Below are 14,841 nucleotides of genomic sequence, written 5' to 3'. Positions count from 1 at the left end.
TGAAATGAAAAACACAATACCATTTATATCAACACCAAAAAATTAAATGTTTAGACATTAACTATATACATACAGGATCTATATGAGGAAGACTATAAAACTCCAATGAAAGAAATCAAAGAGGTAATTAAATGGAGAGATATTCCATGTTCATAGATAGGAAGACTCAATATTGTTAAATGTCAATTCTGGCCAGGTGTGGTGGCTCATGCCTATAATCTCAGTAATTTGGAAGGCCAAAGCAGGAGGATCACTTGATGCCTCACTTGAACTCTTGAGGAGTTCAAGATCAGCCTGGGCAAAAGAGTGAGATCTTGTTTCTATGAAAAAAAGAAAAGAAAGGCCAGGTGTGTTGGTGGCTCATGCCTGTAATCCTAGCACTCTGGGAGGCCAAGGCGGGTGGATTGCTGAAGGTCAGGAGTTTGAGACCAGCCTGAGCAAGAGAGAGACCCTGTCTCTACTGAAAATAGAAAAAAATTAATAGGAAAGGAAAGGAGAAAGGAAAGGAGAAAGGAAAGGAGAAAGGAAAGGAAAGGAAAGGAAAGGAAAGGAAAGGAAAGGAAAGGAAAGGAAAGGAAAGGAAAGGAAAGGAAAGGAAAGGAAAGGAAAGGAAAGGAAAGGAAAGGAAAGGAAAGGAAAGGAAAGGAAAGGAAAAAGAAATAGCTGAGTGTCGTGTTGGGCACCTAGCTACTTAGGAGGCTGAGGTAGGAGGATTACTTGAGCCTAGGAGTTCAAGGCTGCAGTGGACTATGACTGCATCATTGTACTCCAGTCTGGGTGACAGAGCGAGACCTTGTCTCAAACAAAAACAAAAACAAAACAAAAAAGACACAAACAAAATATGTCAATTCTCCCCTACTTGACTATAGATTCAATGCAATCCCAATCAAACTCCCAGCAAGTTATTTCATGATTATCAAAAAACTGATTCTAGGCTGGGCACGGTGGCTCATGCCTGTAATCCTAGCACTCTGGGAGGCGAAGGTGGGAGGATCATTTAAGCTCAGGAATTCAAGACCAGCATGAGCAAGAGCAAGACCCTGTCTCTACTAAAAATATAGAAAGAAATGAGCTGGACAACTAAAAGTATGTATATAAAAAATTAGCCAGGCATGGTAGTGCACGCCTGTAATCCCAGCTACTTGGGAGGCTGAGGCAGAAGGATTGCTTGAGCCCAGGAGTTTGAGGTTGCCGTGAGCTAGGCTGACGCCATGGCAGTCTAGCACGGTTAACAGAGTGAGACTCTGTCTCAAAGCAAACAAACAAACAAACAAAAACCTGATTCTATTTTTTTTTTTTAAGACAAAGTCTCGCTTTGTTGCCCAGGCTAGAGTGAGTGTCGTGGCATCAGCCTAGCTCACAGCAACCTCAAACTCCTGGGCTCAAGCAATCCTCCTGCCTCAGCCTCCCGAGTAGCTGGGACTACAGGCATGCGCCATCATGCCTGGCTAATTTTTTCTATATATATTAGGTGGCCAATTAATTTATTTGTATTTATAGTAGAGACGGGGGTCTCGCTCTTGCTCAGGCTGGTTTCGAACTCCTGACCTTGAGCAATCCGCCTGCCTCAGCCTCCCAGAGTGCCTTGGCCTCCCAGAGTGTGATTCTAAAGTTTATATGGAGAGGCAAAAAGACTTACAATAACACAATACTGAAGAAGAACAAGGCTGGAGGACAGATGCTACTCAAATTTTAGGACTTAATATGCAGTAATCATGGCCGGGCGTGGTGGCTCATGCCTGTAATCCAGCACTCTGGGAGGCCAAGGTGGGCGGATTGCTCAAGGTCAGGAGTTCGAAACCAGCCTGAGCAAGACCCTGTCTCTACCAAAAATAGAAAGAAATTAAGTGACATATATACAAAAAATCAGCCGGGCATGGTGGTGCATGCCGGTAGTCCCAGCTACTTGGGAGGCTGAGGCAGGAGGATTGCTTGAGCCTAGGAGTTTGAGGTTGCTGTGAGCTAGGCTGATGCCACGGTACTCACTCTAGCCTGGGCAACAAAGTGAGACTCTGTCTCAAAAAAAAAAAAAAAAAAAAAAAAAGCAGTAATCAGCACAGTGTTGACAAAAGAATAAATGAATTGATAATAGAGCAGGACAGAGAGCTGTCACAAATACAGTTAATTTGATCTTTGATAAAAGAGCAAAGTCAATTCAGCAGAGGAAGAATAGTCTGTCTGTTCAACATATGGTACTGGAACAACTGGATATCTATATGTAGATATACAACTTGTATTCCTTTCATAAAAATTAACTAAAACCGGATTTTAGAGCTAAATATAAAACTATATAACTTCTAGAAGATAACAGAGAAAATCTAGGTGACCTTGGGTTTGGTGATAAGTTTTCAGATACGATAGCAAAAGCACAAACCAAGAAAGAAAAATTAAGTTGGACGTTATTAAAATTAAATACTTCACAGCTTTGCTGAGGGTTATGAAAGGAAAAACAATTAAATTTAATTGAAAACTTCTGCTCTGTGAAAGACACTATCAAAGGAAAGAAGAGAAAACCAAAGAATATGAGAAAATCTTTGCAAACTTGTATTTAATCAAAAAACTTGTATCCAAAGTACACAAAGAACTCTTAGAATTCAACAATAAGAGAATAAACAACACAATTAAAAAATGGGCAAAGGATCTGAACAGATCCCTCACCAAAGAAGATATACAGATGACAAATAACCATATGAAAAGATGCTCAACATGTCATTAGGGAATGGCAAATTGAAACAACAATAAAATACCATTATACACCTATTAGAATGGCTAAAATCCAAAAACTGACAATACCAAATGCCGGGGAGGATAAGGAACAAGAGGAACACTTACTCATTGCTGGTGGAAATGCAAAATGGAAAACCACTTTGGGAGATGGTTTGGCAGCTTCTTACAAAACTAAACAGTCTTACCATATGAGCCAGCAATCACATTCTTAGGTTATTTACCCAATGGAGTTGAAAACATGTTCACACAAAAATCTGTACACCAATGTTTATAGCAGCTTTATTCATCACCAAAAACTGGGAGCAACCAAGATTTCCCTCAGTTGGTGAATGGATAAACATGCTATGATACATCTAAACAATGGAATATTATTCAGCAATAAAAAATGAGCTATCAAGTCATGAAAAGACATGGAAGAACCTTAAATGCATATTGCTAAGTGGAAGAAGTCAGTCTGAAAAGTCTATATACTGTATAATTCCAACTACATGACATTTTAGAGAAGGCAAAACTACAGAGATAGTGAGAAAATCAGTGGTTGCCAGAGGCTCAGAGGGGAGGGATAAACAGGTGAGGCACAGGGGATTTTTAGAGTGGTGAAACTCTTCTATATGAAACTGAAACGGTGGATACAAGTCATCATGCACCTGTCAAAACCCAAAGAACCTTACAACACAGAGAATGAACCTTAATGCAAACTATGGACTATAATTAATAACAATGTATTGATATTGGTTCATTAATTATAACAAATGTGCTACACTAACACAAGTGTTAATAATAGGGGAAACTGTGAGAAGGGATGAGGGTATGGGGTGGGGTGCATATATGGAACTTTATGTATTATCTGCTCAATTATTCTGTAAATCTAAACCTATACTAACAAAACAAAGTCCATTATTTAAAAAAATAAATCAAAAGCAAACAGACCAAAATAAATAATTTGTTTGGTTCTAATTACAAATACATGCCTTTGTATCATTTGAGTGATTTCAAACAAATTCATTTATGGAAAGTATAAAATTTTTATTGTATTATACTTTGCTATTCTTCTAGACCTTAATGTATAGTCTTAGGTACAGAGCAACAGATTCAGTTTGTAAACAACAAAACATATTTCATTAAAAATCATCCACTAATACTTAAAACTTTCTTTGTACATTGGAGATATTGGGTTAAATTCCTTCTTAGAAATGCTATGTCAACTTTTTCAATTTCTAAAATCTATGTTTTCCAGTGTTTTGGTCTTACAGATTTTACTTAATGGAAGTATCTATAATGCTCTGGGATGTGAACAAATCATTTTATGTCCCCCACCTCCACAAGCGAGTAACAATGCTTTACCTCTAGTCTTTATATTGCTGATTTTTGTTTGAAGTTTATGGGCAAGATTTAGCTCCGTAGACATGGATGGAAATGCAGGTCTGACAAATAACAGCAACATCAGGACTAAAAGTCCCAGGACTACAAACCACTGCAGAGGAAAACACATAGTTGATTATAATTTAGAGGTATTTTATACCTCTATAACATACAGGTATTTTATTCCAATAATATAAATTTGCCTTCGATATCACATCATTTCTATATTATACAGAGTAATGTTCACCTAATTAAGTTGTGGAAAATTATGAGTTTCAAACTTTAATTTAATGATCTTAAAGACAGGAGAAAGTCAGAATCCCATTTTTTCCTTTAGTATCAGCATTTTACAGTATCTTCTATAGTGAACCATTTATGAGGTCCTATTTCTAATTTTCTAGTTCCTATTTCCTAGTTCTCTGTTTTCTAGGTAGGACCATCCTGTTTTCCTTCATAGCACAGTAGCTTAAGTCAGAACACTACAGAATGTTTTGTAATACAAGAGAGTACATTAGAAAGAATTAATATATATTAAGATAATTATATTTAGAAATTTAAAGCTTTGAATTTTTACTTCCCTTTAGCTAAATATAATTTTTTGGTAAGAGAATTAGTGTAAAGATTCAATTCAATTATCCTAAGTGAATTACTCATTTATTCTTCTGACTATAAGACCTAAATACTTAGATATTTATATTTTATAATTACCACAACAGCTAGCGCAATTACTGTGTAGACCTTCATTTTTTCCAAAGCCTGGTCTACAGCTATCCAGACGTTCTACTTGAAAACTGTGGTTCACAAAATGCATAGCTGGTAGAGTTTTATTAAAGTTGTGGGAGAAAATATCTGCTTGACTCCGAAAAAATTCTTCTATTCGATTTCTTGCCTAAGATTTAAAAATATCAGAGAGGAATACAATTACTGAACCATAAACCAAATTTCTCCTCCAGTATCAGAGGCAATAAGCACGCCATACTTTATTCAGCAGTTAAATTCCTGAAACGTTGTGTTAATACTAAAATTAGTTTTGCCTTGACCTTATCAACTGCTGTTAATTCATGCAATGGTTAAGAAAAATTAAATTAAGGTTAAAAAACAACTTTTTTTTTTTATTCCTTTTTTTATTTTTTTGAGACAGAGTCTTGCTTTGTTGCCCAGGCTGCCGTGGTATCAGCCTAGCTCACAGCAACCTCAATCTCCTGGGCTCAAGCGATCTTCCTGCCTCAGCCTCCCAAGTAGCTGGGACTACAGGTATGCGCCACCATGCCCGGCTAATTTTTTGTATATATATTTTTAGTTGGTCAATTAATGTCCTTCTATTTTTGGTAGAGATGGGGTCTTGCTCAGGCTGGGTTTGAACTCCTGATCTTGAGCAATCCGCCCACCTCGGCCTCCCAGAGTGCTAGGATTACAGGCATGAGCCACCATGCCTGGCCTAACTTGTTTTGAATTACTTGCAACATGCTTATTCCATATATAGATAACTGGGAGTTCATTATTTCCAATTCCATATGATCATCAAGAAAAAAGAGTCAATCAAAATGGAAAATAAGACTCTCCTTTAATCAGCACTACAAACTAATGATGTAAATTTTATTTTTTTAAGCATAGAATAATTTAATAATAACTAATATTAATATTAAATAAAAAATCATGCTTCTTATAAATCATGCACATTCATGGTGTGGGCTCAGGAACTAGACCAGGGGAGTGAAGGAATTTTTAAGACTCTGTCCTTAGTCTCTTAGGATGGCAGAGGAGAGAGAAATTATTAAGCCTTGCATAGATATAATTTGGGAAGCACCACTGTTTTAGCCTAGGGCGACATGATTGTGAGGTGCTTCTTCAAGCTGCTGTTTAATCATCATTTGGGGAACCAGTGACCCATCCTTCATTATAGATAAAATATATAATATTACCTGGAGAGCTATATAATATTCTAGATACACTATTCCCAAATAACACATCTTGAAACAGCCGAGAATCTTACAATCTCAGTTTAAAAAACTGAAACCAAAAATCAATAATACTTAATCCTAGCACTCTGGGAGGCTGAGGCTGGCAGATTGCTTGAGGTCAGGAGTTCGAAACCAGCCTGAGCAAGACCCCGTCTCTACTAAAAATAGAAAGAAATTAATTGACCAACTAAAAAATATATATACAAAATATTAGCTGGGCATGGTGGAGCATGCCTGTAGTCCCAGCTACTTGGGAGGCTGAGGCAGGAGGATCACTTGAGCCAGGAGATTGAGGTTGCTGTGAGGTAGGCTGACGCCACGGCACTCACTCTAGCCTGGGCAACAAAGTGAGACACTGTCTCAAAAAAAAAAAATCAATAATACTTTAAGTTATTTTAAAAAGAATAATTTACAGCTAGTCCTTAGAAATATTTTTATGGCTGGGTGTGGTGGCTCACACCTATAATCCTAGCATTCTGGGAGGCTGAGGCGGGCGGATCGTTTGAGCTCAGGAGCTCGAGACCAGCCTGAGCAAGAGCGAGACCCTGTCTCTACTACAAATAGAAAGAAATTAATTGACCAACTAAAAATATATATACAAAAAATTAGCTGGGCATGGTGGCACATGCCTGTAGTCCCAGCTACTTGGGAGGCTGAGGCAGGAGGATCGCTTGAGCCCAGGAGATTGAGGTTGCTGTGAGCTAGGCTGATGGCATGGCACTCACTCTAGGCTGGGTAACAAAATGAGACTCTGTCTCAAAAAATAAATAAATAAATAAAAATAGAAAGAAATTAGCTATACAACTAAAAGAATATATAGAAAAAATTAGCTGGGCACAGTGTCGCATGTCTGTAGTCCCAGCTACTCAGGAGGCTGAGGCAGGAGGATTGCTTGAGCCCAGGAGTCTGAGGTTGCTGTGAGCTAGGCTGATGCCAGGGCACTCTAGCCCGTGCAACAGAGTGAGACTCTGTCTCAAAAAAAAAAAAAAAAAAAAGAAATGTTTTTATTATTTATAAATACTCACAACATGGAGAAATAGATTTTTTTTTTTTTTTTGAGATAGAGTCTCACTTTGTTGCCCAGGCTAGAGTGAGTGCCATAGTGTCAGCCTAGCTCACAGCAACCTCAAACTCCTTGGCTCAAGCAATCCTCCTGCCTCAGCCTCCCCAGTAGCTGGGACTACAGGCATGTGCCACATACTCGGCTAATTTTATTTTTTTCTCTATATATTAGTTGGCCAATTAATTTCTATTTATAGTAGAGACGGGGGTCTCGCTCTAGCTCAGGCTGGTTTCGAACTCCTGACCTCGAGCAATCCACCCGCCTCGGCCTCCCAGAGTGCTAGGATTACAGGCGTGAGCCACTGCGCCCGGCCGAAAGAGATTTTTGAAGAAACTTTTTAATAATAAAATGATTTCTAAAATTTTCTAAATAGCTTTATTGACTACCCAAATACTTCCTCCTTACAATAAAATTCTCACCTGGAGGACATTATTATTAGTGATATCTTCACAGTCAACAGATTGATTGCATGTACCTCTCCACCCTGGAGCAAAAGGATTAACTAGAGTGGAAAAAATAATAAGTTCACAAAAGGATTCTAAAAAGTTCCAAACATTTCAATAAAGCTCCAAATGCTGAGTGCAGTATGTATGCAAGCATGCATTTAATCCAGCTATCTAATCCTCGTAATAAAGTAAGGTACATGATTTGAATAATTTATATATTATGATTTCACTCCATCTGGGGGCTAATGTAAGTAACTACAAGGCTTTAAAATAAATAAATTTGGTTTGGTTACTCTTTTTTATTAAGTTCTCAAAAACACAATTTAAAATTCTATAAGAAATTATAAGTGAAATATTAGCTCCATAGTTAAAAGTTATATTAATAAAATGATAATATATCATATTTGAAAGTAAATAATTAGTGTGTTAATTTTCAAAACCATAACTAGGCTATGACCAACTATATACTTTAGTGCTTAACAAACATTTAAGACCTATTATTTATAAGATATATCATATTAATATGGTAATTAATTTTGTAATCTATCATGGTTCAGGACTAAATTTATAAAATTAAAGAAATGTTAAAAAAATTTTTTACCTTGAAAGGCTATAAATAGCTCATGTATGAGGCCACGTTCTGGAATTTCAACAGAATGGCATTTATATGATGGTTCTATGACATGGCATGACAAATCAGACATTAGATTATCCAAGATTTTCTTCAGCACTCTAAAGAGAAGGTCATTATATCTTCCTAGACAAGACTTTGTGGTAAAACGAACAGCCATCTGATAAGAATAATCAGGTTCCCGATAGGCTTTAAAAAAATGAGGACAAAATCAATTGTGTCTAGCAATAATTTCCTCTACCAAACAACTTTCAAATAACATGTAATACTAAATCCCATCAATCTTGCAAATCAGCACAGAAACTTTTACTTACCTAATAAAATGTCTTATTAGTCTGTCCTCACAAAAATATACAAAACTAATAACTTTAATGAAAAGTGTTATTTGCATCTGATAAGATTATCTACTTAGTACAAGAGGTGAAATGGCTTCTGTAGGTTGGCTATATAGATAAGTTAACAGTATCAAGAAAAAAAATAGGACTTTTTGGAGAGGGACTTAATTTGCAGAAAGTGTCATTTCTGTCAGCACAGTCCTGTGAAAGTATCATTAATATGCCTTTATAGAATTAAACATCAATTTTTAAAATTTCAGAATATTATGTGGGTATGAAAATTTTGGTTATATATAATGCCTTTGCCTCACCCAAGCCAGGGCTTTACAAGCTTGTCCTTCCCCCATACAGTACACACCACATCCATTAGTTGTGAGTTTATCCACCCCCCTCCCAACTCACTGGCACCCAAATATTACTTCCATGTGAGCACCTTAGTATTGATCAGTTAGTACCAATTTGATGGTGAGTACATGTGGTGCTTGTTTTTCCATTCTTGTGATACCTCACTTTGGAGGATGGGCTCGAGCTCTATCCAGGATAATATAAGAGGTGCTAGTTCACTATTGTTTTTTGTAGTTGAGTGGTAGTCCATGGTATACATGTGCCACATTTTATTAATCCATTCATTTATTGATGAGCACTTGGGTTGTTTCCACATCTTTGCAATTGCGAATTGTGCTGCCATAAACATTCCAGTGCAGATGTCTTTATTATAGAATGTCTTTTTTTCCTTTGGGTAGATGCCTAGTAGTAGGATTGCTGGTTCAAATGGTATTTCTATTTTTAGGTCTTTGAGACAGCTCCAAATTACTTTCCACAGGGGTTGTACTAATTTGCAGTCTCACCAGCAGTGTAAGAGTGTTCCTATCTCTCCACATCCACGCCAGCGTTTGTTGCTTTGGGACCTTTTGATAAAGGTCATTCTCATTGGAGTAAAGTGATATCTCATTGTGGTTTTGATTTGCATTTCCCTAATGATTAGAGATGTTGAGCACTTTTTTATGTGTTTGCTGGCCATTATTCTGTCTTCTTTTGAAAAGTTTCGGTTCATGTTTTTTGTCCACTTTTTGATGGGGCTGTTAGATTTTTTCTTGTTAATCCTCATATTGTCATCTAATCTTTGACCAAGCAGACAAAAATAAACACTGGGGAAAAGAATCCCTATTCAATAAATGGTGCTGGGAAAAATGGATAACCACATAGAGAAAATTGAAACTGGATCTCCACCTCTCACAAAAATCAACTCACAAAGGATAACAGACTTAAACCTAAGGTGTGAAACCTTAAGAATTCTAGAAGAAAATGTTGGGAAAACTCCTATAGATATCAGCTTAGGCAAACAATTTATGAAGAATACCCCCAAAGCAATCACAGCAGCAACAAGAATAAATAATTGGAACTCGATCAAATTAAAAAGCTCTGTATAGCCAAAGAAACTATCATCAGAGTGAATAGACAACCTACAGAATGGGAGAAAATATTTGCATGCTCCACATCCGATAAAGAGCTGATAACAAGAATCTATATAGAACTTAAGAAGATAAACATCAGTTTTTAAATTACCTGCCAAATTGTGATAAAGTAGACTGTGCTTAGATATCTAGACAGTGGGAAATGGTGAAACAGTTGCCTATAACAGATTCATTTTCTTTTTTTTTTTTTTTTTTTGAGACAGAGTCTCACTTTGTTGCCCAGGCTAGAGTGAGTGCCATGGCGTCAGCCTAGCTCACAGCAACCTCAAACTCCTGGGCTCGAGCGATCCTTCTGCCTCAGCCTCCCGAGTAGCTGGGACTACAGGCATGCGCCACCATGCCCGGCTAATTTTTTTTTTTTTATATATATATATCAGTTGGCCAATTAATTTCTTTCTATTTATAGTAGAGACGGGGTCTCGCTCTTGCTCAGGCTGGTTTTGAACTCCTGACCTTGAGCAATCCGCCCGCCTCGGCCTCCCAAGAGCTAGGATTACAGGCGTGAGCCACCGCGCCCGGCCTAACAGATTCATTTTCACTAAATGAAGAAACCATATACTAAATTCTGATCCAAACTAAAAATCTAAGTTAACATGTGCCTAAATCCTTGGCCAGGTGTTGTGGCTTGTGCTTATAATGCCAGCACTTTGGGAGGCCAAGGCAGGAGGATTATTTGAGGATAGGAGTTTGAGACCAGCCTGGGCAACATAGCAAGACTATGTCTCTACCAACAACAAAAAAAAGTTAAAAAAAGTTAAGTGAGCGTGGTGGTGAGCACCTGTAGTCCTAGCCATCTGGGAGGCTGAGGAAGGATAATCCCTTGAGATCAAGAATTGGAGATTAAGGTGAGCTATGATCGTCCCACTGCACTCCAGCCTAGGTGACAGAGCAAGACCCTGTCTCTTAAAAAAACAAACAAAAAAAGAACTTAAATTCTTACCAAAGATCATAAAGTCATATCTCTTTTTCACTGATGTTTCTTCTTGGGTTTCTGCTTTGACAGTTTTGTAAGAAAAAGTACATGTGTAAAGTCCAGACAAAGGCTCCACAAAATCTTTCACTATCAGCTCTCCTGTTTTAGTTATATTTATTCGTTGATTTTCTAAACAGAAATAGTAAATTACTTGGCTATTTAACATACAACAATTCAAACATTATTAATAAATACTTATAAAAGTTTTAAAAAATTAACAAACTATCTCAATCTCAAAAATCTAGCAAAGGCTGAGTGTAGTGGCTCACGCCTGTAATCCTAGCACTCTGGGAAGCCAAGGCGGGAAGATCGCTCAAGGTCAGGAGTTTGAGACCAGTCTGAGCAAGAGTGAGACCCTTTCTCTACTAAAAATAGAAAGAAATTAGCTGGACAACTAAAAATATTAGAAAAAATTAGCCGAGCATGGTGGCCCATGCCTGTAGTCCCAGCTACCCAAGAGGCTGAGGCAGTAGTATTGCTTGAGCCCAGGAGTTTGAGGTTGCTGTGAGCTAGGCTGACACCACAGCACTCTATTCAGGGCAATAGAGCGAGACTGGCTCAAAAAAAAAAAAAAATCTAGCAAAATCTTAACTGTCACATTACTCTATGGAAAACCACATGAGATTTGTAGAGACCAGGTCTCACTATTGCCCAGGCTGGTCTTGAACTCTTGGCCTCAAGCAATCCTCCCACCTTGGCCTCCCAAAGTGCTAGGATTACAGGCTGAGCTTGGCCAAATTTTAGATTTTATAAAGACTTATGAATTAATACAGTTCTGGGAAGTAGGGCACAAAAATTAGTGCTTTAGTTTTTGCATAAGGAGAAAATAAGTCATAGACCAAGATATAACATGATTTGCCTAAGCATGGAGCAAGTGAAACAGCCATTAAAATTAAATCTCACAGCCTGAGCTACATAGCTAGACCCTGTTTCTACAAAAAATAGAAAAAGTAGCCTGGTATGGTAGCGCATACTTGTAGTCTCATCTACTCAAGAGGCTGAGGCAGGAGGATCAATTGAGCCCAGGAGTTTGAAGTTGTGAGTTATGATGATGCCATTGCACTCTAGCCTAAGCAACAGAGCAAGACCATGTCTCAAAAAAAATAAAAAATAAAAATAAATTTCAATTTGTTCTTTCCAATAAATGATTGTGTTTTTCTAAAATAATGTTCACATCATTAAAAAAGGACATATTAAAATCAAATTTACCTGTTAATGTATTTTCATTAGGCCCAATCCAAATGTAGGTGGGGTCCACTATTTCTTTCTTAGCATGTTTAACATCCATACAGATAAGGACTGGGGTATCTTGATGTAATTTCACATATATTTTCACTGTGACAAAAAAACATAATGTGTAACTATATTACATAGCAGAATTAAATTAAGAAATACACTCTTACCATTTTGTTTCAAAGATACTAATTAGTTCTTTTTGGATTTCACTATTTTAAAAATCGATATATTATTATAACCTGTTGAATGCTAGTCTGAAGTCCTTTTTGCTTCCCATGGTAAGTTTTAAAAACTTGAGACTGTTAGACAGTCACGATATTTTTACTTTTTCTGTTATATAGCTTTGTTTAGAAGTTCATTTTAATGTACAGATTCAGAACTCACTTAGATCATAACATTTTTGGAAGGGTTAGTAGAATAAGTTTAAAGTTGATAGTGGTAATCCCTAAGGGAAACTTGTTATTTAACTGTAAATTTCCTCTGTTAGGAACAATAATTAAGTCTGTATGGGCATACTAGGAAGATGTTTTGCAATTACCTATTGTTTCAGATTTGGTATGCTTGGAACCACTGCAGTCCCACAAGACACAAATTGTAAAGCCTACTGAATGCCAGGCTCTGAATACATAAAGATACCTTCCTACAATTTGGTTGGGGGATGGAGAGGGGAGAGTATCCAAACAATACGGGATTCCAAACATGACAAATGCTATGAACTGGCTCAAAGTTATCTCAAGTTAGCTATATGACTATTTTCCTTGGGCAGTATGGGAAAATTTCACCTCAGTGATAAATGAACATCTGAACCGAGCTTTATAAAGGATGTGTAGGAGTTATAGTTTATAAGGGGAGGGATAAGGCTGTTCCAAACACTGGGACTTTCTGCCTTGAAATCGCTCCGCTGAGTGGGCCTCGCATGTTGCTAAGCGGCAAAGACACCTGGAAGTGAAGTGGCATCAGAGAAGGCGGTCTGGATTGAATCCTAGCTCCTTATGAGCTGAGTGCCTTTAGGCAAGGTCTTACAACTAGGGTCGTTGTAATGAAAAGATGCAATGACCTTCGCAAACTGCAAAGCCCACGGTAGATGCTCAATAAACGTTTGTACTCTTCCTTTCCCTCCGTGGGAAGAACCTTAGCAGGCCCACTGCACCTCCGGCTCTTCTGACAGGCCCTGCGCATGAAGAGGTCCTTATTACCTGGGTGTCCTCGCAGGCCATACACGAAGTCTTTCTTATGGAATAAGGAGGAACGCTGCCATCCAACTGCGGAGGAAAGAAACCACTGACTTTTTAGTTAGAAGAGGAGCCAGGGCTCAGAGTGGGGCGGAGCGGGGAGAAGGGAAGGAGGCAGGACAGGGAACCTTGTACTGGGGGAGAGGCCTGGGGACCGGGCGGGAGGAGCCCCACCTACTGCGAGGCAGCAGAGCACCGCGGAGAAGAGGACCCACGCTCGCATCACGGCTATTTAGCGTCGCGGAAGGCGTCGAGGGATGGGCTCCTTCCTACCTCAACCCGAGCCCAACGCCTCCGCATCTCTCCTTCACAGAGCGGAGCAAACCGCCCAGGCCGACTTCCCTACCCGTCGGTAGCTACCGCGGGAGCGGACAGGCCGGAGAGCGCGTGCGCGGGCGCGGGGCGAGTGCGCGGGAGGCAAGCGCCCCGCCCCCTCGCGCCCACGCGGGCGTCGTCCCGTAGACGCTTCGCGCCTGGAGTGTGGCGCCTTTTCCCCCCAGCATTCGCGGTGACTTAGTTCTCTAAGCGGCGCCCAAGGGAAGAAGAGAGTAAAGGAAAAGAACCCACAGCTTTGCGTTCTGGGGACTCCCTTAGTTTAAGGGCTGAAAAGCCTGACGAGAGAACATGATGTGTCACAAGAATCGTGGTGGGGTCAGGCGGCTAGGTCACGCGATCACATTGGGACCTGAGAAAGGGAGAAGCTGGTGAGAATTTCCTCCCTACGTGAAGCATAGAGCCCCGCGTGGGAATTTCCTATGCCTTTCTTCTCATGAACTGTGAAACCGTGTGCCCAGTCTCTTTCAAACTCTGACACGCTACTGCAGTCTACCCACGAAACCAAGACTAGGAAGACCCACCAGTGCGCCAACAAGAAGCTTCCAGGCCTCTGCGCTTTAGAGGAACATTAAATCTTCATTTCCAATTTCAAGTATGAGACGATGTGGAAAGAACCCCAATGCAAATTTATCTGGGCTCCTGAAGTAACCTTACTTTATAAAAATGGTCCCAATCAAAAGGCAAAAGCCCAAGATCTGCTGTTCCTGTGGGGATGGGTGATGATTCAAGATCAGAGAGCTCCAAATGAGGTCATTTTTGCGGCTTTCATGGCTCCTTTTTGGCTACTCCTTTGGTGGCCTGAAAGGCCCTATGAGTTGTCTATTTCTTAGCAGCGAGACACTACCCTCAGTAGTGGTTTTGAGTAGGCTGGTAAGTAGAGAGCCCAAGGTTCAGACAGGGTGCAGAATGGTTATTTTGGTGAGATCAAGAGTTTTCAGTTTTATTTCCTTTGAGCCGAGTCAGTACTTGGGCTATCTCAGATGGTCCAGGAGCAACCTTTGTCAGTAATTTCATTTTTAGTCACTGTTAATTTTACCTATATATCATATGCCATGAAATGTGAT

General features: G+C 39.1%; 1 protein-coding gene across 2 annotated transcripts; it reads right to left on the bottom strand.

Moving 5' to 3' along the window:
• Window positions 1-2,992: 2,992 nt before the first annotated feature.
• ZPBP2 (zona pellucida binding protein 2) lies at window positions 2,993-13,865 on the bottom strand. Of its 2 annotated transcripts, none has more exons than XM_012765885.3 (8): window positions 13,616-13,865; window positions 13,406-13,471; window positions 12,183-12,308; window positions 10,941-11,102; window positions 8,161-8,379; window positions 7,533-7,615; window positions 4,798-4,978; window positions 2,993-4,201 (listed from the first exon to the last, which is right to left on the bottom strand). In XM_012765885.3, exons 1-8 carry the CDS (start codon window positions 13,662-13,664, stop codon window positions 4,107-4,109), a joined length of 981 nt encoding a protein of 326 aa, XP_012621339.1. In that variant the 5' UTR covers window positions 13,665-13,865; the 3' UTR covers window positions 2,993-4,106. The 2 variants fall into 2 exon arrangements, with proteins under 2 accessions (XP_012621339.1, XP_020136733.1); XM_020281144.2 differs by having other exon boundaries at window positions 4,072-4,201; window positions 13,620-13,863.
• Between the last annotated feature and the right edge of the window lie 976 nt (window positions 13,866-14,841).

This window comes from Microcebus murinus, chromosome 18 (genome assembly GCF_040939455.1).
Source record: "Microcebus murinus isolate Inina chromosome 18, M.murinus_Inina_mat1.0, whole genome shotgun sequence".
Taxonomy (NCBI): Eukaryota; Metazoa; Chordata; class Mammalia; order Primates; family Cheirogaleidae; genus Microcebus; species Microcebus murinus.
Note: the sequence above shows the minus strand (reverse complement) of the source record. Positions and strands in the feature narration are given on the sequence as shown.

Bases quoted from the DNA above. Each gene is read 5' to 3' on its own strand.
- ZPBP2 (XM_012765885.3), bottom strand. From the start codon at position 13,664: ATGCGAGCGTGGGTCCTCTTCTCCGCGGTGCTCTGCTGCCTCGCAGTA. The intron at 13,472-13,615 runs GTGGGGCTCCTC...TTTCCTCCGCAG, and splicing joins GCTCTGCTGCCTCGCAGTAG to TTGGATGGCAGCGTTCCTCC. The intron at 11,103-12,182 runs GTAAATTTGATT...ATTTCTGTTTAG, and splicing joins TAATGAAAATACATTAACAG to AAAATCAACGAATAAATATA.